The sequence below is a fragment of the Aptenodytes patagonicus genome, chromosome 2 (genome assembly GCF_965638725.1).
Source record: "Aptenodytes patagonicus chromosome 2, bAptPat1.pri.cur, whole genome shotgun sequence".
Lineage (NCBI taxonomy): Eukaryota > Metazoa > Chordata > Aves > Sphenisciformes > Spheniscidae > Aptenodytes > Aptenodytes patagonicus.
This window is the reverse complement of record NC_134950.1, coordinates 149,743,328-149,766,299: the sequence shown is the minus strand read 5'-3', so window position 1 is coordinate 149,766,299 and position 22,972 is coordinate 149,743,328. Positions and strand designations below refer to the sequence as shown.

The window sequence follows — 22,972 nt, the reverse complement described above, 5'->3', positions numbered from 1 at the left end:
GGGCAGTTCCGTAAGCTACTTGTCGTCTATCTACATTACAAAGTATGAGACAAATTCTGAATTATTGGGAAGCATGGTTTTTCTTAACCCAAAGTTTGAATTGCCTCAAAATAACCAGTACTTGAATGTTTTCAGTATTGCCACAATGCGATAAATATGACAAGGAAAGTAAATTCAATTTTATCTAGCAAATAGTATCTCACTACTTGAAGAACTTGCAGAAAAATGTCATTTTTTAAAAGCGATTGAATTGGTGAGTACTGAAGTTCAACTACAGAAGTAACAGCACTGACAGAAATTCAAACTGCCCAATAAATTCTGAGACAGGAAACATTAAATAATATTAAAAAAAAAAAATCCTTAGTTTACATCTTACCACTTCGTAATCCTCACTGCCAAAAAGGTACATAGCTACACCTCCTCGGCCTGACACTAGACGTTCAGAGCGTCCGAAACGCCTAAAGTAAGGTCTTCAACCGCATCTTCAACTTCTGTGTTTCAGCCAGGCAGGCTTCACAGCTGCGATGCAGTCCCGGCGCTCGTTTCCCACGCTCAAACTGCTCTTTAAGTATTGCGCTCAGGCACGGAAACAAAACCTCTTGCTGCGAGGGGCCGAGGAACCGACGGCCTGGCAGGCTGCTCCGAAGACGAAACTCCACAGACGGAGAGAAGCGGCGGCGGCGGCAGCAAACCCGTGCCCGGCCGGAGCGCGGCTGTGGGCAGCGCTGCCAGCGCCGAGCGGGGCCGGGGAGCTCATTCAGGCTCCTGCTCCTCATCACATGTTGCTGGCACTGCCCTGATTGGCTGCGGGGAAAAGCAGGGTCGGGAAAAAAGCGAGTGGGAGCCCGATGACCTGCGGTTTGGGATGGGAGAGCCCGGGAACATCGCAGGAGTAGCATTTCTGGAGTGGGAGCGGACGCTCGGGTGTATTCATCACCGAGAGGCAGGGGGAGCAAATGCTGCAGTCGGGTGAAGTGCTCGGTGTGAGCGAGCACAGCTAGTTCAACTTGGAGGAGCTCAGAAACAGGCAGTTGACAAGCTGGATTACCCGAGCTCATCTAAATTTACCCCTCACTACTCTGATAGCTCTGCAGAAACCCATGGAGGTATCTCACTATCTATTAAAAAAATACAAATGAGAATCATTCCAGGATAGTTTTCCGTTGCTACGTTTCACACACTTCATTGCTTCCTTCTGCTGATTAATCCCAGGCTGCTCTGTTAGCGAAACACAGTGCAACTTTATAACATGCTGGCACGCAGGTAACAGAAAAGTCATACCCGCTACCTCCACGGCATGGGAAACTGATCCAGCGTACGATACCACGCCATGACAGAAGAGCCTAAGGCCGGGCCTCGCCCCTGGCCAACTTCCAGTCCAGGTAGAGCAGGCAAGAAAGAGTAAAAAGCAGCCAAAGAGCAGGCTAAACAGCTAAAGACTAAAAGACTTCAGAGACTAATTCACCCACAGCATTCCCAATCTAATATTAAAATGGGGTTTTAAAAATAAATCTCATTAAAGATGGTTTAGGAATACAGCATAAAGTAAGCGTACAGAAATACTGCCCTCTGGGAAAGGCTGTCCTTCACAACGGGGTAAGAGGCCACCAGTTGGCATCCAGTAACACAACCTTGATCAAAACAGCTTTAAAACAGCGCTAGGAAACCCATCGCCTCTCTGCTCAGTCCTCTGAATTCCTTATAGTTTGTATTGCTGCTATCACTATATCCCATAGTCAGAACTACACATAAACTGTAGGAAAAATTATGGAATATGTAATATCAGAAGAAGGAAATGTGTGGGTGTATGCTTGCCCATTTATATCTATAATCATGTTAATATAATATACACAACATATCATGATGATACCATGAACACATATAACATTGAAAAAGTTTGTGCTACTCAACTTCCTTCTCTTCACAGAGGAAAAAGGACAAGACCTCTTTCATAAAGAAGACACCAAATGATGCAGTTCAAATACATTGTAAACATCCTCCCTGTTCCTCCCCCCGCCTCGCCCCGTGCTTATTTTAAATAGATCTTGTCTTGACTACCTCAGTTTCTTTGCATGAGTTAGTAGGATATTCTTCTCTCAATCTGCCTTCTCTGTCAAAACAGACCTTTGGTCCTCTGTTGACTGTATGTGATGTGCCTCATGAGTCTGGATTTTTTAAGTTCTTTTATGTATTCACAAAAGTAGTTAAAACCAAGCTATATACTCTTGGAAAGAGCAAATTAGAAATCAGAAGACATTAATTTTACTTCCCTTCACTATCTTCCAACCATACGTTTACAAAATAGCAGTAGTTTAATCTGTCAGCCAAACTGGTCACTTCACATTATATCAATTGCAAATTACACTTCAAAGAAGCAATATCATAATATTCTGTTCCCAGAAAGTAAACAAAACATGCACCATTCCTGCATGGAGGTAAATAACAGACATAAGACACCGCTAGTGGAATGCGATAATCACTTGTCCAAGTTGGTTGCCACTATTGATGCTAAACGAGTGTGGTTACATACATTTATTAGTTTTAATGTAATTACCTAAGCTTTACTGCACAGCTTTTTAGCATGAAACCACACCTGTCAATACTAGGCAAAGCTAGCGTCATCACCCATTACTTTGCTTGTCTGATACAGCTCCTATAAGCAACTGAAATTTGGGTGCCGTAACTTGATTGCTCCCTTGTTGGATATGGCTCTCACTATTAAATTGGGGGAAAAAAAAAAAATCAGCAGGAATGTCACAACTGCTCCCACCATCAAGAATAAGGAAAACATATTGCTTTCTATGTATTAAAAATTATGGTGATTTTTTTTTTAAATAGTTTCATCAGTTCCTGTACTTTGGGCATGAATATGAAATCAGGGAGGACTGCAGTTCACCTACACTCAACAGAGACTTAGGGTGTTATTCAGACTGTCACCATAAGTGACTTACATGTCACAAGTAATTCTCACTACAGACAGTACAAGCAGGCAGAGTCTGGCAGCTTGGACAGTAAATAAGCTGAATTGCTCATTGCTCTCTTGAAACATCATGACAGGTACCCAAGTCTATCTTAGGGCTCCACAAAGCAAATCTGTATATAGCTTTTATGGTTCAAGAGTTAAAGTCTGCAAAAATGCCACCCCTGTTGAGGGCGTTTAAACTTAGCACAGCACTTCTGGATGACCTGTGCTCCACTCCCAGCTAAGTGACAGTGGTGGGTTTTCTCTGTGCTTCCTTCCCCCAGTGGCTCAGTGTGGTATGGGACTGGCCAGCACAGGGCGGCCACAGAACTTGAAATGGGAGAGAGAGAGAAGTAGGTTGGAAAAAGGAATCTGGCAGCAGTGGGACCGGAGAGGTGGTGGGAATGGGAAGGGCAGGAAACCAGAGTGCAGAACAAGGAAGGAAGCAGTGTGACTGCGTGGCCTACAGGGAGGAGATGCTATAAACCAGGCCAGAAGACACAAATTAAGATTAGGCAAGAAAAACATTCATGGTAGGCAGGGAACACAATAGGATTTGAAAAGACCTGCACAGGGACAGCTGGCTACCTGACTAGCCTAAAGCTAGGAGGTAACCAGGGAAGAAGGGAATGGTGAGGAGCAGGGCAGAGATGCTGAGATGGGATGCCTAGGCAGAACTGCTGATCAAGCAAATAGGGGCTACTGAAGAACTTGTAGCGTGGAGACTTCAGCAAGAGACGAAGTTTAGGATAGCAACAGAACTGGGATAAAGGCAGAAAGTCTCAAAACCACAGCAAGGGCTCTATGAAAAAAGGTGGAAACAAAGCTAAGGGTGGAATTGCTCCTCTCCTCCACTGGTGCTTTCCAGCAGGATCTGTGCTTGAAGATGTGTGACAGAGAGCTACTCAGGTACACAAAACCAACTTGATGAAGACTGGGCCTTAAGAACCAGCCTTCAGACTGAAGAAAAACAAACTACCTGGAGGCTTGAGCATGACAGTCAAGACGACAGTCTGAAATGATGAGTAAATCACAAGCATAAAAGAAATCACTTCTTTAACTTTCTACTGTACACCAGTACTTTTAGAGTAGCCCTTGCTCATCTGTAGAATCCAGGACAGCAATAGCAATATTAAACATCTGTTAACAGAGGCAACCAGGTACAAATGCAGGTGTGTCAATATGTGTGATCTTTGTTTGCTCTGATTGTTTCTGTAAATTTTGCTCCTTTCATAAAAATCTACTAATGTGTATAATACCTGATGGGAGGGAGTAAAGAAGACAGAGCCAGACTCTTCTCAGCGGTTCCCAGTGAAAGGGCAAGAAGCAATGAGCATAGATCGAAATATAGGAAATTCCATTTAAACATAAGGAAATGCTTTTTTTCTTTTTTTTTTTCCCCCCCTCTTTTTTTTTTTTTTTCTGTGAGGGTGACTGAGCACTGGCACAGGTTGCCCAGGGAGGTTGTAGAATCTCCATCCTTGGAGATATTCAAAAGCCGTCTGGACATGGTCCTGGGCAACTGGCTCTAGGTAGACCTACTCCAAGCAGGTGATTGGACTAGATGACCTCCAGAGATGCCTTCCTACCTCAACCCCTCTGTGAAACCATAACAAATTCATATAAAAAAGATCTGATTCATGTTGATATTTTAGTGATTCCATCTCTCCATTTTAATTTTCAAAGATTAAGCATAATGACTTTTCAAATTGTCTAGGAGGATAGCGTTTAACTCTGGTATTTAAACTCTGACCCATGTCTTTTAAGCATAGCTATGAATTGTCTACACTATAAATAACTGTTTATCATACTACTTCAACATAGTGCCTTTGGGAAAACAAACAGAAAAAACTGCTGACATGGTTGTCAAGGTTAATAGACTAAACAGACCTTCCTCGATAAACAAGAATCTTTCAACTTCCATCCAACAGTAACAACTATTTTTTCTTCAGGAACTCAAATGAAAAGCAATCAACTTTCTTTTACGTAATTCAGATTCAAATTCAAATCCCAGTGAAGAATGTCAACAGCTCGTAACTGTCTTTTGCACAGCTAGCAACAAGAATTGTCTCTTGTAAATGTGTTTCATTCTTAAGGGAACTTCGGCAATGCTCCTGTTTTTATTTACCTGTGGCAAAAAATGCTGAAGAACTTGTCCCCTTTCATGTAAGGGACCAAAGAGCAGAGCTATTTTGCTTTAATTACCTACCATCCAAACTATCCTGCCCCACACCAACACTAAATAATTGCTTAACAGCGTTACTTAAATGGGAAAATGATGATTAGCAAGTAATTTTTCAGTTCTTCTTATGAATTTTAGCTGTCCAATTCATTTTCCCCCGTGGTGGCCAGGATAACTGTGGGTACCTCACTTCCAGCAGCATAAATTGTGGCTCGCTTACACCTCCAGGAGTATTATTGCCCTGAAAGAGCTACAGGAAGGATCTGAAGCCCTGGCCTTCTTGTTCCTCCGAACATGAACACATTCTGAAGGATGGGTCTTCTTCAATTCTTCTCATTGCCCTTGTTACTCTCTGAATGCAGTATGGTGGTAACCACAGTGTCCCGGCAGCTAGAACAACTGGGAAATAAGACCCTGTGTTTTAAGAAATATCCAAGTATTTTATGAAAACGATAGGACTGTCTCAGCAAGGGAGACTGAAAACAAATTAACCCGGAAGAGTTAACAGCTTGATCATAGTACCATGCTGCTCATATACTTTCATGACAGGTCAGTAATTCAGTTCGAGTTTCCCAGACTCCTGCTAAACACCTCTATCTGTATGTTGGGGGAAGGGAAGGAGGGGAAGGGATGGGCCAGGACACAATTTGGACCTCCTCCTTCACTTCTTTTGAATGACACCTTCCTTTCTTTTTAAAGCACCCCCAAAAAAATAGCATGTTTTGGGTCAAGTTAAAAGGGGTTTTTTTGTTTGTTTGTTTTTAATTTTCATATCAGCAGAACTGATATGAACAATATGAACCATCAAGATGCTCTGCGTTCATCTCCAGCAGGCTTTGTATTTCTTTTCTGAATGTATTGGCTTTACATCTAGCCATAAAATCGAAGTCCACCTCCTTACATAAAATACCATACATCATGTAGGATGTTTGTAATTCTCCTTTACAGATGGTGTACATCTGAAAGACGGTCGATAAGTAACATTTCATTCTATGAGATTTAATTTAGATGTATAATAAACCAACGTCAACTAATTCAAGATGCAATAATTAAACACTTCCTTAAGATTTATGTCACATCTTAAATCTCAAAAACAAGCTTAAAATGAATGAATAATAAAATAAAATCTGAAAGTATGCCCATGGAACTATTGGAATGCTATTTAAATTTTATTTTTAAACACTAAAGCTGCTTATCATTTGCAGATTGTTATTGGTTATTATGGTTACCGTTCTCTAACACAATCCAATCTGCCTGCAGTTTTCTATTTCAGGATACAGCAGTGATAACATTAACAGCAGACTAAACTTCTCAACTTGCAAACGTACTTACATTAGGGGCACGTGCTATCTCCTCCTGCATTGAAAGATAACGTGAGCATGTTCTCACAGTGTCACGGAAATAACAAGCTGCAAATGGCTGCCATTCTTCTTGCAGTCAGATGTTAAAACATTTAACCCAACTCACAATGAGTGTCAGGAACATAGCAAAGGTTTGATACCATTTGTATTATGGATACATAATGTATTATGGATACAACGCATGATGGATACATAATACAAATACCTGTTGTATTATGGATCCTCTGCATCACTTGGATATTGGAGAGGTGCTATAAATGCTATGAAGTTGGAAGATCTGCCCACAGGTGATTGTTCCCATGCGTGGGCAAGATTTTTTATTTTTATTTTTTAAATGTAATGCAGAGTCACGGGGAACATTGTCTTCTTGTAGCCTTGCAGCAGTGAAGCACAGAGAATGGGGATACAGACAGAAAGAACAACTGAAGTGCTCAACATGCTGTTGCTGGTCCAAGGTGCTCACACAAGTCACCTGCAACAGAATGTGCAGCCAAACACTTCTGAAACAGCTGTAAATTTTGTCAGAGCTTTAAGTGTTTGGAATCAAATTATCTTCAACAACCACATTTAAAAGAAATAATACCCTGAAGATTAAAACAGAGGTAATGTTCATTTTGCTGTATTTATTAATTGCAAGAAGGGAAATGCATATGCTTTTGAGCACAAGAACGTCAATAATCGAACCAATCTTCAGAGATAACACCAAGATCTTGAAGTAAAATATATAAAACTTACACAACCCTGGGAAAAAAAAAACCTGTGATGGCTATAGTTCCTTAGGAAATACAGCTTTCTATTGAAAAGTTACTAATTTAACTCTATAATGTCACCACTACATGCTGCTGATATACCACATGCTGCTACACGGAAGGCTACGTTAAATAAACACTGGGATTTAATCTCAGTAAAAGGCTTTCAACTCTCATACTCAACACGTCTGCTCCTGGGTGCACCGAAATGGTTCAAGTGCCATGAGCAGCTCGATGATCACCAGATGCTGATCTGCCAGAGCTGATGACTGAGGAGTAACTTTGGCTTGTAGCTGTGAACAGAAGCCACCAGGAACTACCAGGGGTATTAACCACCTCTGGCCACGTCCACGTCCTGAAAACTGTGCTCGGGTTACAGGTTGTCTTCTGGGTACTATTGCTGTGCAATTCCCATACTAGGGACATTGACTTATCAACTGATACTTCACAGAGGAGAGGTCTGAGCCCTTGGTCCTTTAAAACTGTTTTGTTTTTTAAAATGAGGTAATAATTCATGTACCAAATCCAACCATACCTCAAAATCATGTTTATAAAAGTGCTTGTAAAACTTGAGCTATTGAGACCTCCAAATTCTGTTCTCGCGTCAGAAACAAAAGTGTATCTGATCAGCAGAGCCACAGCAGCAGGCCACAGGAGGTATTTTGGCACGCCTTGCCTTTGTTTATGCATTTTTGGCACAAGCCATCATTCCACAAGTCCCTCAATTAAAGTTATTGATTCTCACCAAATGTTGTGGTTTCTTTGGCCTCATCAATTCTTCAAATCTCAGTTCTCATTTCTCATTTTTACTATGTTTGAAACCTCTAATATTTCTGATGCTTACATTTTTGGCAGTCCTAAAAGCTTTATTAATGTTTAATTTTTGGTGAAGACTGGTTAGTACAATTTAGTAAGCTCCAGTGAAATGAGTTCTGGTGAAACGTGAAAGCTGGAAAACTTGTCTCTGCAGAAAGGACTACGTATCACTTGAGACCCACTTCAGAGCTCAGAATAGGAAAGAAGTGGAATTTAGGCAGCACATGTGCTGTTGTAATGGCCTCTCTCACCTATGAGGATGAGCGTCACCCTGGCACTGCAGAAACATACTTCAGTTTAATGAGCAGGGAGCCAGATGTGCAACCCTGGCTAATAACTCTCAGTGCACTGCAGCGAAAATACAGTCAGAAGAACCAGCACGTTAGTTAAGCGGAGTCAGTAGTTTGCAATGTAACGGATGCAATACGTACAGTAAGTTGTTCCTCACAGAGAACTAATGCAACGCGTTACAATGATATTTTGAGAACTGCCCTGATGAGATGCAGCATGAAGGTAAGATACTTTTAGTCACTCTCCCATGTCCGCCCAAATTAACAGAATCTTATTAGCAGACAGTAAGAATACTTAGGGCAGGGTGGAAAGGTCTTCCCTCTCCCACGCTGAAATGATACATTTTTTTTCCCTTTTATATTCTCCTAGGTTGGTGTAAAAATTTGATTTTTCAGTAACATTTTTCTGTTTGGTACATTTTTTCCCCTCCCTGTTGCTACGATTCACAAGCAGTGTTTGTAAAAAGAATGCTCTGAACAGCCTGACAATCTGAAAGCTCATGCATCAAACCAAAGAGCATACCTCAAACTGCATTTCTATGTTGGGCTTGTCTTCTCTGTCTGAGACTGCAGGGCTCTGATACTCCAAGAAAGGCACTCCAGCATTTTCTACATCCCAGTTAGAGTTTTAAAGGTGAACCCGACTGTGTGATTCAGCAGTCATCCCCCACTACCTTTTTCAGGTTCAAATCTGATACTAAGGGGAGTTGGATGAGGATTTCTGAAGTCACTGAGAAACTCCTCCTAAGTACAAAAAATTTACTAGACAATTGATTTACCATGATGAAAAAAGTCAATAATATAAGAATTCTGATCAAATCCATAATTGTTGATCTTAATATGGTAGTGACCTACAAAATGACAGTATTTTGAATTCCAAGTTACAAGAATTTCTCCTCTCCTAAATTCATAAAACTGAACCTAAATTGTATATCATATTGTGCATGATATGAATGTAATAATGGATTTACACTAAACCAGCATCAATGCAGAAAGTTGCTTTTAAAATTTAAGAAGGAAATGATTCTCTCGAGTAGTTTAGTTCAGACACCTCAAGCTTCTCCTAAAATGAAAGACTTCTGCCATTACGATGCTAGTTGCTTTGTTTAAGTCTATACAAATTCTAATGAAGCTGGGAGATCCATGTGAAAGCACAGCGATAGAAGCTGATCACATTTTCTTGACAGAAAATATTCAGCCAGAAAATACCATGATGTTCAGGGAACTCACTGATTTACTTTGAATTTGGCAGAAAGTTATCAAAGTGCTTAGTTTGAAAACAACTTTTCTAGCATTCCACCATAGCATAAGCTATTGAAACTATTATATAATTAAGCATTAACCTGTTTCTTACATACCAAAGTGACCCTGTTTCCAAGATGAACTGGAAATATTGCTGAAAAGCAGTATTTAAAAATTTCAAGCATTACTTTTTCCAGTGCCTTACATATATTCACTTACTAGTTGCTAGAGAGCAAATATCGAAGAGATTACTCTTTCAAATAATACTATGATTTGAAACTACTTGTTTCATTGTTACATTATTGAAAGGCAAGAAAGATATGCATATTTTATTATCATGTAATGATAAAGTTTATGTGAATATGACATAAAAGGAAAAAAACAGAAACTTTCAAATAAAAACCAGTCACTGAATAGTGCTTAAACAAATAAGCAAAATGATAAGGCTCTTAATAAGAGGGAAAAATGTAAAGCCCAAGCATGTCAGGGTCACACAGATTTTCAAAGAAACTCTATCCTGATGAACTTGAGCTGCTGGACTGCATACTTACAAGACTGTGCTGAATTGCACAGAAACGATAATACATACTTGACTGAGGAATTTGTCAAATTGAGAAGACACTGTTACATTACAACTACTGCAACTGTGAGCCAGTCTTTCTACTGACATCCTTTGATCAGCATAAGCCTATTCAAAGTGAAATTTAGTTTTTATACCTAGAATTACTAGCAGAGCTTTTAAATGATATTTTTTTCTGATACTAATATTCTATCCATACCATTAACTAAAAAGCTAATAATTTTTAAGGGGTGAATATTCTAAATCATCAATCTGTCAACATCCTTTCGGTAGCCTCAATACATTCAGAAAAAAATAGAAATTTATATCCACTAAAATACTGCAAAATGCAATGTATCATTAATGACGAGCTGAAGAAAAACAAGTTGTTTTGTGAACAGCAGAAGTAACGAAGCCTGGTTTCCCACACACACCTCCACAATACCTTCAGCTCTCTCTCATTTTCCCTACACGCCACATGCTCCGTACCCACAGTTCCCCTCCCCTCCCCAAACTTCCCTGCCCTTTCCGCAAGTTGCTAGTTGAACAAGAGGCAGCATTTGTTTCAGCTACTCTGGAGTTAAATTTGTGCTCATCGGCTGGCTGGCTGCTATCTTTTGGATGCCAGAGGAGCCCAGAGAGTGCCTTGACTCTCACACACTGGCATGTCAAGTAAATGGCTTTAACAGCTCCGTCCAGCCCCCAAGAAGGTCTGTTATAAGCACTCAGTACTTCTGAGACCTCTGCAAGCCTGATTTAAATTGGCCATTAGATTGAAGTTACTGAGAAGCACAACTAACAGATGGAAAGTGGGATCGCATGAATCTTGTCTTAGGAAACCAACCTAAAAATCAGAGCTGTTATACAAAGACTGTCCATACGCTTTAATACTCAGCAGCTTGTTTAAATATAAGATGATGGCATGAGCAGCAATGTAAACATTTAGTCTGTCAGTCAGTAGAATTTTCAAACTATCTTTTTCACAGAACATTGGTTGCTGTTATTAAGCAGTTGCAAGTACGATATAAACCACAGGCTTTCATGCAGTGTACATGCAGCACCAGTGGCGCATAAAAATTTGTAAAGAAATACTGTACTTATAACAAAGGACTTTAGGGATCAGTAATTAAAAAAAAATGCAAAAAGTCATACGTGCATATGTAATTAGAAAACCTATTTTCAAAATTATAACATCTTCTGTATTTTGGCCCATAGCAAAAAAATAGATATTAAAATAAAGTAGCCCAGTGGTTCAATAGCCTACAAAATGGGTATCTGAATGCAATAGAAGTTTCAAGGCACTTTACCTCCCCTCCTTTTACCCCCTTTTTATGCTGCATTTCCACACTATTCATCCTGGGAAGCAAATAGCAGAATTTGCCCTTTCAGGTTTATGAATTCCTAGGCTCATTCACTGCAATTTGAAAACTGAATAAAAAATAGCGGCAGCAACAATATATTCCAGTGATGCTGAAAACATAAATTCAGGAAAATCTGGGTAAATCTGCAGAAAGCAGGATGTCACTTCTCTGCGTAGTGGGTGAGGTAAGGACAAAATGACAGCCTCAGGAGACCACAAGGAATTACTGCGCCTGATGTGCTTACACTTTCTGGCAGTTACAGAAGTTTCCATATTGAAGAATTTCTATGTCACAAGGACTGTGTTGGTGGTGAAAAATGTGTCAGTGGTTATGCAGTAAGTATTAGTTTATTTCATCCTACTGTAACATTTTAATTGACTTGGATACTTCAGGAGTCAACATGTTACAAGGGACATCCTGAAATTTGGCAATTCAGAAAAAAGTACCCATTAAATGTTTATCTGAATCTCTGTTCAATTATGCAATTTGTATCCACTTTTGATGCAACATCTGTCATTAAAAGACTATCATCAATAGTCATTTTACTTAATTATGCATGCCAAGAAACATGAAAGAGAAAGTTCTCAAGCTATATCTCCTTTTTAACCTCCCCAATCTTCCCATTACTTTCCTCTCATCCATCTAAACAACTCCTTTTTCAGTTAAATGTTTGAGGACTAGTATCACTAAAGCCAAGCTAATTTGCAAGCACAGCTTCCTTTAAAATGCTTCTGAACAAGAAGTGACTACAGCCAAAATTCACATTAGAAAAGCTAAATGGTCGTCTTCCCCTCATGACACATCCAGAAACTAGGATAGAAACTGAGGAAACATGGAATGATCATCAACCATCATTTTGGAAGAAAGGTTGACCAAATGTTCAGAAATTCACATAATATACATGGCTGAATCCCTTCAGCCAAATTTTATTCCTTTCTGCCTGTGTACCACTTCACCTATCCTGCTTTGTTGCTGCTTCTCAGTTCACAAGGGCTGTACATCCACAGCACCGCTCCCTGCGATCCCCTCACCCTGTCAAACAGTAACTTCTTCCTCCGTCCACCAGGACTTCTATGACTATGCCAAATACAGCTTGGACTTCTTCATGATGTGATATGAGGGAAAAGCTTCATTTTACTCTAAAGCCCAGATAAATCAAACTCACCTTCCCCTTGATGACATTATTTCATAGAATCGTAGAATCATTAAGGTTGGAAAAGACCTCTAAGATCATCGAGTCCAACCATCGACCCAACACCACCATGCCCACTAAACCATGTCCCTAAGCGCCTCATCTACACATCTTTTAAATACCTCCAGGGATGGGGACTCAACCACTTCCCTGGGCAGCCTGTTCCAATGTTTAACCACTCTTTCAGTAAAGAAATGTTTCCTCACATCCAATCTAAGCCTCCCCTGGCACAACTTGAGGTATTTGACTACCACTAGACAGAAAGATGAAAATGTTACATGGAAACATGGACATTATTTGTGCTAAGTTCTAACATCAGGTAGCTCCTCTTTAGGAAAACAATATTTTCCAATTGGGTTTTGGGTTTTTTTTCATTTTACACCCTTTTCCCACCCAAAAAGTTATTCTCCATTTTTTCCCCATTAATAATTGTATTGGGTTTGTCAGAGAACCCCAAAACACATTAATTCATCAGGACTCTTAAGAACTGCTTAGAAAAGATATATATTAAAACTTAAAGACTTAAGCTTTTAACTATATTAATTACATAAGAAAATGCTAAAGGTAGCTAAAGGTAGGTAAAGCTACAGTTGGACTCGCTGATCTTAAGGGTCTTTTCCAACCTAAATGATTCTGTGATTCTACTAGTAGCTGATTTCTGCTGTTTTGAACATCCTTGCTGAAAACAAGTCCAGTAGAGTTGTATACGGTGGTTGTATACCTTCCTGCTTCATGGCACACTTCCCATAAGACCCATTGTTGCATTATTCCCCCTATAAACATATGAGCACATTCTAATTTGACTAAAGAAAAGTTGTCCATAAGAGGAGAATAGAATGGATGTTAGCAATAACTATTCAGCTTCCTATGTGGAGATCCCTAAATAATCCAGGAATAGGAATGATCCAAATCTGATTTCCTTCTAGAAGAAAGCTGTGGAGCAGCTGTTACACAAGACACAGTCCCTGTTTTTTTTCAGAATAACTCTGGAAAGCTACGGTCATGCCTCCAGTACACTTCTTTCACTGCAACTATATTCAAATCTCTCATAAAGGTTATAGAAAGCAGCAAGTTTAAGCCAAACATTTGGCTGAAGTTTATGCCTACATTACTTTTACTATTTTAATCTCCATCCTTTGTTTTCTACAGTGTAATAAAGAAAACAAAGCACATCAAATTATAACTTTTCAAAAAGATTTGTCATCTACTTATATTTTATTTCATAAGCACAGCTATAGTGGGATATCTGCTACTGTAAGTCCCTGGCCCCAGAATACACGCACCTGGTCAAATGCTGCCAAACCAAAACTCACGAGCATGTTACAACCTAACCCAAACCAAAAATAACAATAGAGTGTAACATTTGTGTCTGTAAAGAGAATGTACTTCAAAGTACTGCCAGCAGAGAGTCCCATTGCTCTCGTATTGAGGAGAAAACAATTTAGCACAATCCCCCAAAACACGGAACAAACACCAAGCTACTTCATTTTAACTATTTTAACAGGGTTATAGACAGAAGCGCTCTCAGCAACAGCCACCTGTGAGTGCTTTCCCTTCCCCTCAACTCTAGTTTTTTGCAGTTTTTCAATATGACAGCAAGTTAGTACATGTTAAAAAGGGAAGCTCAAAGGTATAATTTAGACTTCCACAAAAAGGCTGGCACATTTTTCAACAACATTTGAGCTTGGCTAGATGAGAGCAAAGTGAAACAGTTTAACTGTAATTAAGTTAACTTGCAAGCCAGCCCGTACATTGCATTGTAAAATTAAAGGGCTCCCGAGCATCTGGCCTGCACTCCCTCAACATATGCTTACCCCAGGAGTAATGTGCTTAGTTTGAGGAGACATCAGGCGTCTGTCAAGCATGTCAGGCTCGCTCCGCGCGGGCCAGCCCTTCCAGCAGCAGCAATGCTTCTTACAGGAGAAAAACCTCTGAGGCAAAGCAGTGCACCAGTGAAAACTTCAGCAAATCAGCCTTCATTAATCGTTATTTGAAATACTTGTCCGTCTACGGCCTGGTTTAAAGTGCCCAGCTTTTGTCTATATGGAGCGATACTGTTTGCTGGTGATTTCTCTCAGCTGTTGATCTGATTCAGTCCCTATGTTAGGTTACAGCTCAGCAGAGAGCCCGTCACCATCAATTACCAAGGAGGAGTGGGAGGGCTCCGTGCTCCCGGTGACGTCAGCCGCTTTAGGAACGAAGCCTGCACACTTGCTGGAGTAACATAACATTTTATTAATCTCAGATGCATGCCTCGCAGCACGCATGGCCTCCTGTTAACATACAACAACTGGCTATACAGCCAGAAACAAATCATGGAGAAGCATCTGAGCATGAACACTGGATAATCGGACTTCTTGATGTTTGTGGATATGGATTTTTTTTTTCTTTCCCCACCCCTCCTGAACAGAGATATTAGGAACTGGTATTTCAAGTTGGAAATCTCCCCTGTAAAAGGAAAATTATGCTTGACCATAATTAAGGTGGAAGATATGTTACAGTAGAAGATACATTCAAATGAACCTTAATCATGGTTCTTTATAAAAACTACCATCCTAAGAAAAACCGCATTAGACACATCAGCATGGCAGTACTTCCATGCATTAGCCGGTCCACTGCAATCATCAGGGAAACTCACAGGCATATTATTGGCCCTGATGAGTTTCAGAGTTTGCAAGATTAGGGTCAACTGGCTTAAAATAAGAGTATAGGTTAAATGTAAATAAGAAGAATGAAGAATACATGTCCGTATTGGTCAGAGGCTTCTGGAGGTGTAAAGAGGAGTAAGGAGCAGGCAGCAACAGGCAGGGAATGGTATGAACAGAGAAAGAGCTGCGGAGAAGCAGCTTTCTGCTCCTGCTACCACTGAGATAATAAATGATGAGGCAGTGACTCCTGAGAGTAGCAACCAGGACAAACATTTTTTTTGGCTCCAGCTGCTCAGTGAGCTAGGAATCTTCTCCTCTGCTTACGCCTCGAGACTGGTCTTTAATAAGCACGCTAGGCAAGCAAAGCTCTGTAAAGACAAAATTCGGGTCTGTGAGAGCTGAAAACATTGCCTATTTCCAAAGGCCAAACTCTTAACACTGAGTTTGTAATTACACTCTGTAAAGTTGACGGTACTTGGAGAGGGAAGGGCAGACCCCACCTACATGTCTCACAATAGGAATCAAAACAGAGTAATTTTTTTTTTTTTTAAATAAAGACTTCAGACTAGTTTCCATTTATATTAACTGGTTTCTACACATATCTTCACACAGCCACTTGTAAGGTGTACCAAGGTCAATATAAAGTTACACACTTCCCTCCCCCCATCACTTAAAATGTGATTTCTTATTTATATTAGCTGCATACCATATTGCTAACAATTCTAACTCACTGAAACTAGAAGTGATTTTTGGTTTATACATGATCAGGTTTGCCTTTTTTTTTTTTTTTTTTTGCGCAAGGGGAGGCTGGGAATGCAGGACTGTTAAAATTTTACCACTGTTTCAGAAATCAATATTCATGTTAGGTTCAGTTCAGATGCCAAAATAGAATTAAATAAGTAGAAACCTTGCATAAGTTTTTGATGGTAGCCAAATATTTCTTTCTCATGAAATAGCTATTTCTATTTACCTGAAATAGATTCAGCAAAGAAAAATACACAGAACATTGACAACCTCTTGTATTTATTCTGACTTCCATAAGGCACTTCTAGGATGCATTATTAAACTGGGAATGTTGAAACTACTAGCGTTTTCAGAGGAAGCAAACGGTAAACTTCAGCGAATACAATTTTAGAAGGCTGTGAGAAGTATAGCAATTTCTGATGCAATACTTTATTAATAAAGGTTTGGTATTTTTTTAAAGTACAATTACTGAGCTAGCTTTTTGGCAAAATTATCATTCTTAAAAAGTTTAACACATGCTGTGGGACACAAATACCTTGGGGCAAATCAGAACTACTCTGAAGAATACACAATCACAGTCCCAGCTGGAATAACGCAATTAGGACAGGGCAGCTCTGATTCCAGAGGCTTATTTTCTGCCCTTCAGCAGATTTTACAGAATACTGAAACTAAGCTTGCAAGACCAGGCTGTCATCATGGCAAATTTTGGCATCACAATATTGAAACAAAAGAACTTTGTACTAGAAAACACAGTAATAAGATGATTTAAACTGCAGAAGCAGCAATAGAGAAATTCCCTGGTACTGATCATAAAGTTTCAAAAGCTCCCTAAATCTTCTAGCCATAGAATAGAAACCACTTCTTTTTCTTTCTTCTTTTTTTTTTTCTTTTTTTTTTTTAACTTCTGAGCAGCAGACGGTCACGGAACTAGTGTATAGTAAATGCTAGATGCCTTCTGCCCTTCTTTGCCCAAGAGCGTGAATTGTCACCTAAGAAGCACCAGGTCTGTTAAAAGCTGCGTGCTGTGTGTAACCTGACAAATTAATTAAGGTGCCTTAGAACAAAAGTGAGTGACCTTCAGCCACTTACAGAAAAATATAAGGTCTTTATTAAGAGAACAGGAATGCAATTCATCCAATAATTACTATTTTCATTCATGTTTTAATCTTGTATAGCACTAATGGAGACGTAGTTTTAACGTTAAATATTAATACTCTATATTTACACAGTGTTTTCATCAGAAGTCTCAATCAATTTTAAACATAACCTTATGAAATTTTACTAAATTTGGACTACAAATGCCATTAAGCACATAAGAGGATAGAAGTACTGATCGACTACACACTAATTCTCAGTAACATACTAATAGAAGCTTGCTTGTGAATGTTTAAGTTTTTTTGGTTTTGGTTTTTTAGTTTAGGAAATCAAGGTATCTGGACTCTGCCTCTTTCCATCCCAAATTGAAAATGGATGTCTGTCTAAAAAAGTTCTTCTTGACAAACCAAATCATAAATGAGTTGTTAGAGATCACAACAGTCAATATCTCAGAAATAATAAAAGCTTAGACATATGACTAATTTTTCTCATCACCAAGTTATTGTGCATCAGCTGATCCATATGTGGACATGTGGGCACTCAGCATATGGCAAACAAATTAAGGCAATTGTAATTCTGCCTCATTATGGATTATGTTATCTGGCATTTGCTGATGGATAAATGCATGAACAGGTAATGCATGGCAACTTGTCAATCCACATGTATAAATCTAATATATACATATATATACACACACACAGGAGGATTCTTCTGTTTCTCATTTCCTTCCCATTTTAAAGGATGATACTGTGTTTGTTTTTCTTCAGTTACCTGAGATACCAAATTTACTTTTTATTCAGTCATCGGGTACTTCACCTTCACCAGTGTTACACAGTTTCTTAAAAGATAACTTCATGTTTCTGAGATTCCTCAGCCAACTCTTTAGGTATCCTAGTATCTCATACGAAGACCTCAGGTTGAGTTAAGTATGGTCCAAGCTGTTCCCTTTCCCTATTTGAAGGTGAATATTTATCTCTTTGCCAATCATATACGTTACATATGTTACCACCTGGCAAGAGTCAACTTTAGAAGATTTTCCTTTCCCCTTTGAGAAGACCCAAAGTCTTCCCAAAAGACATCAAGGTATTAAAATCCCTCATTTATGTAACATGACAAGACAGCAGAACTCTGTATATACCTACACAAAGTTGATAGATATGAATTCTGACATCTACAAAATTTTTCTTGAGAAGACAGATGATAAATTAGTCAAAGCTCACACAGAGTCAACAATTCAGTAGCAAACAGACCCAAACTCACATTTCCTAAATTGCTGCAATAGCCTTTCCACAGAAAACACTCAAAACCACCCTGTCGGCAGGAGACCGCTCAGTTCCCTTGCTCATGTCAAAGCTCATGAAGGTTTCTCAGGTTCATAGTTCCCTCTCAGATCTTTACCAAAGGGCCAGTCTGCTTGGTGTTTTGCACACTAACGGAATAGGGCCGCTCACGCAGCAGAGTCCCAGGTGAGATGCTGAGAGAGTGGCTGGTTGATACTTCTAGCAAAAGACAATAACCCAGCCGCTCACCCAGCATGGTGGGAACTGAGCTATAGGATAGCTGACTGCTTCCTCAGTACACTCTGCCCAGTTTGAGTAAGGGATACGAACAGGGTCTCCCACCTCCAAGGAAAAGTTTCTTCACTACCAGATATAAAGTCAATCTCTTGGTTTTCCCTCTGCGGCCAATGAAAAGTCAACTATTTTCTATACGTGGGAGAGACTTCAAAATCGTCACAGAATAAAGGACAAAATTCTGTAACTCCTAAATATTGCAAAATAGATTTGAAGGTTTGAAACCGTTGAGTACTCAAATCAGCAGGGTTACTGGTTATAACACACAGGGAAGAGTTATTAATTTACTTATTTATTTATTTATTTATTTAATAAGGGCAAGCTGACTTGGTTAGATACCTACTGAGAGAAAAAGGTTCACAGCTATGTTTTACAATTAAAATGCACAATAAGAGTGCCTGGCTTACTAAGAACTGCACCTTCATATTCCGCATTTTTGACCAGCTAACTTGAGGAATTTGTCTTGCAAACTGTTTCTCCTGAGAGTAACAGTTGCATCTGAGAGCAAACTGTTGCATCTTCGTGGATGCTGATCTTCTTGACTTCAAGTACACACTGCTTTGCCAAAAATCCATTTAATGGAAAATGTGGAATTCCACCAGTCTAAATACACTCCCACTCTTACATGACACTGCCTTACTGCAAGGTCCACAAAGCAGGATCAGTGCACAACAGTACTTTAAGGTTAGGTGTTGGTTAGGAAAGCAGGATTCACAGAGCTCCTACAGATCATTTTTAATTTCTGCAGAGAAGGAACTTCAGCACTAGATGAAAATTTAAGTTCCCCAATGGCACTGAAAGATGTGTTAGGAACTTTACAGGAATCTGAGTGCAGCATATAAAACATAAACATCACATAAAACAGCTAAAATAACAAATAAGTAAACACCACTGCTGAGAGCAGAGCTCTTGGTCCTCTCCACTCCTGCCCCCATCCCTGGTACCTCCAGCAGTGCCTTCCCTCCCCTCTGCTGGTCCCAGCACTTGTCAGACCCCTCCAGGAGGAGAGTGACAGTAGGAAAGTAGGCTAGTACCTAGCCCCATAGGAAACTACTTGGGTTTTTCTTTCTTTTCCGTATTTTTTTTTTCTGCCAGGTCAGTAAGATGAAATAGCTAAAGGGAAAAAAAGCAGGGGAAAGGATGCTGGTAGTGGAGGGGCAACAAACCTCCACCACCCAAACCTCACTGCGAAACATTACTGGATAACCCACCAAGGGCCTAACTCCCTTTGTGAGTTTAATTTTTATTTTGTAATGCGTAGCAATAGCTATGCAATGTAATGCTGTATCAGTTTAAAAGCAGAAAAGACATCAAAACAAGTATCTCGTACTCAAAACATTATTAACCACCCCCACACAAACACTTACTCAAATAAACAGAAAAAATGACAGCTTTAAGATACATACAGTTGTGCTTAACATTTAAATGAAGTATTTTTTTTATTAAAGATAATTCATGTCACATTTTTCCCCTTCAAAGTACAAATTTAACTCCAGCCACAGTGAATAAGGCACACCCCTCTATCCATACATTTTGATTTTATACTTACAATAGCTACAGACAATGTTAGCTTACTGCAATCTCCTTCGATGTTAATTCTCCTGAAAACGTTCTTATTGGCGTGATCTGAAGCCCACAAGGCTCTCTTTGGTTGGCTTTAGATTAGGCCCTTACATAACTGTAACATCTGGGGCCCATTTCTATTACGCAAGTTCCAACAGACACAATTTCTGTGCGTATAAATTCATTTCTATTTAACTGACGCCTGTATTTTGGAAAAGCAGAACTGATATGCAATTCTGTTCAATTGAACACACAAGTTAATACATACTCTCCCAGAAAGGAATGAAATAAATAATGCAATTTTGTATGACATACACCCTTAATGTATTCCAATGTGGTTTGTTTTTTTTTTAACATTTGTGCTTTGCAAATTCATGTCCATCTCTGCACAGGGGATGAAAAACACAGCAGACCGTTATTGCCACAGCTGGAACTACTGGAAGGGAGAAGGTCCAGGGTCAGTACTCTTCTCCTGAATTATTTTTACACAAAGTATCCAAAGTATTACATATACTTCGTAAATTCTAGATTAATCTGTGATCTTCCTCAGGAGACAGCAAAGCAATCTAACGCTAAGTACAAAAGACACAAAGTACCATTGCATAGCCCACGTGAAGCAATTGCCAATATGTGTGTATTTTTGTGCAACTCCACAGTGAAGTTTGGAAGGGATTGCTATCAATTAGTGAAAACTCTCCATACAATAGCTTATTAGGCTATATGTAATGAAGAAGTATGATGAACTGTTATAATCTACTTTCTTCTTAAGCATAATTTTCCTCCAGTGAAGAGCAATTAGAATTGCTTGTAAAGTTGCTTTTTTTTTTTCTACCAACAATAAAAACATCACACAAGGATATCTATATCCGTCCTTGTAATTGCACAAGCAGTAAAATATTAACAGGATTATCACTAAATCCTCGCGAAGAATTCAGTATTACTACTATAGAAAAAGCCTTGCTGAAATAAATTGATGAGCCAGAACTACTACCCAGTAATGTGCACTGGTTTACAGGGAATCAGAGAATGGTTTTCAGATTACAGCCTCTAAGATTATATCAAAAATAGGTCAGTACAACAATTCATTAAAAGGACTACAAATAAGTTATTTTAAAATTATTTTTCCAACTTTTACCAATGCAATGAGTGGATTATTCACACTCTCATCTATTGTATTTCACGTATTTTCACCATTTATCACAGAATACAACAGTCCAGAAATACCTGAGATTATTTTTCTATACTGATAGAATTTATAGTTTATTAGGCTGGCACTGCAGAATTTTCGGTGATCCTTTGCAAACACAGCAGTCTTCACCCGTCAATCTAAAAGGCACTGGACTTTGCAATTCACAGTTCAACACTACTTATCTGGATTAGGAAAGCAATTGTATGCCAATTAAGACATGCACAGAAAAAAAAATACGAACTTACTCTTTTTAATAATAACAAACACTGTAATTCTTTTTTTCTTTTCTTATAAGCATGGAAATAATGACAAAAAACATAGTCATACCAAGGTTAAATTACAATATATTACACACAGAGCCTACTTTGAAAGAAGATTAACAAGTCTACAAAATAAAGCAATTAAGCATTTGGTCAGCTTTAACTGAATTCCCTTGTGCTCACCTACATAATCATATTCTGATTTCCAGAGAGCTCCTAAATTTTTCAGCACACAGACAGATGAATGTTTACTGAACTGCTACCTTATATATATTTTTTCTCCTCTTTGTTCTCCTGAGTGTTTTGGCCCCAGGCCTCCTGTATTGCTCTGAAGCCTGTGTTATTAACTTGTTCTTAGAATTTTCTGAGAAGCTCACCACCAGCCTTTTCTAGAGCTTCAAAAAGAATTTATCTTCACAATAAGAAACACAGTAAGATGAAGGGGGCTTTTTTCCCACTTTACAGATGAGAGCTAAGGCAGGCAGAATACGGTCAGAGGGGCTGCTTGTTCTGAAGGCCATGGTCTCTCCTCAGCATTTGAAACAGGAGCATGCGATCCTTTTTTGCCTGTGGCACCAAAATTTGGTGTGTAAGAGAAAGCCTCCTGCTCCCAGCAGCAGCACCTCACCTCCGAGTAGTTGACAACAGCAAGAGATCCTCCTGCAAGGCTACATGCCTTTGGAAGACAGGCAGAATATTTGTTATGCACTCACAAGATGACCAAAAAGAAGTTTTTTAAAGTAGAAGGAAGCTGCTAATTAATGTGTACAACAGAATTCAAATACAGGCAAACCCCTTAAGGCAGAAGTGTCCCTCCTGTTGCATTTTGATCTCAAAGATCAGACCTCAAGAAAGAACTTGAGCCATCCCAACCATCCCAGTGTAAGTTCAGAAACCGTATTTCTGTTGAGAAAATAACATACGCAGCAAATGACAGAACTGGACCCAAAAAATGAGTGCACACAACATGTTCTTGGAATACAAATCCATTGAGAGCCAGTGAACACACATTAAATAAACCTTATATATACCTTACCACTGTCGCAGTTCTTGTGCCGCACTTCGTGGAGAATAAACTGTCTTGTGGAAGGGTATCACGACACACTTGCTTTGTGCTTATATTTCTCCTTATTTCTGCTACTGGCTACTATTGGAAACAGCTAGATAAATCTTTGGTCTAACTGG

General features: G+C 39.3%; 1 protein-coding gene across 5 annotated transcripts in view; it reads right to left on the bottom strand.

The window, feature by feature from the left end:
* Positions 1-22,972, bottom strand: part of CACNB2 (calcium voltage-gated channel auxiliary subunit beta 2) — a 272,822-nt gene that overhangs the window by 120,144 nt on the left and 129,706 nt on the right. Inside the window, exon 1 of one of the 5 annotated variants that reach the window (XM_076331659.1) lies at positions 377-662. The exons of the other annotated variants lie outside the window; for them this stretch is intronic. Within the exon in view, the coding sequence (XP_076187774.1) occupies positions 377-409 (33 nt within the window). The 5' untranslated portion in view covers positions 410-662. Of the gene's footprint in view, positions 1-376; positions 663-22,972 lie in introns of those variants that run through there. 5 annotated transcript variants of the gene reach the window in all.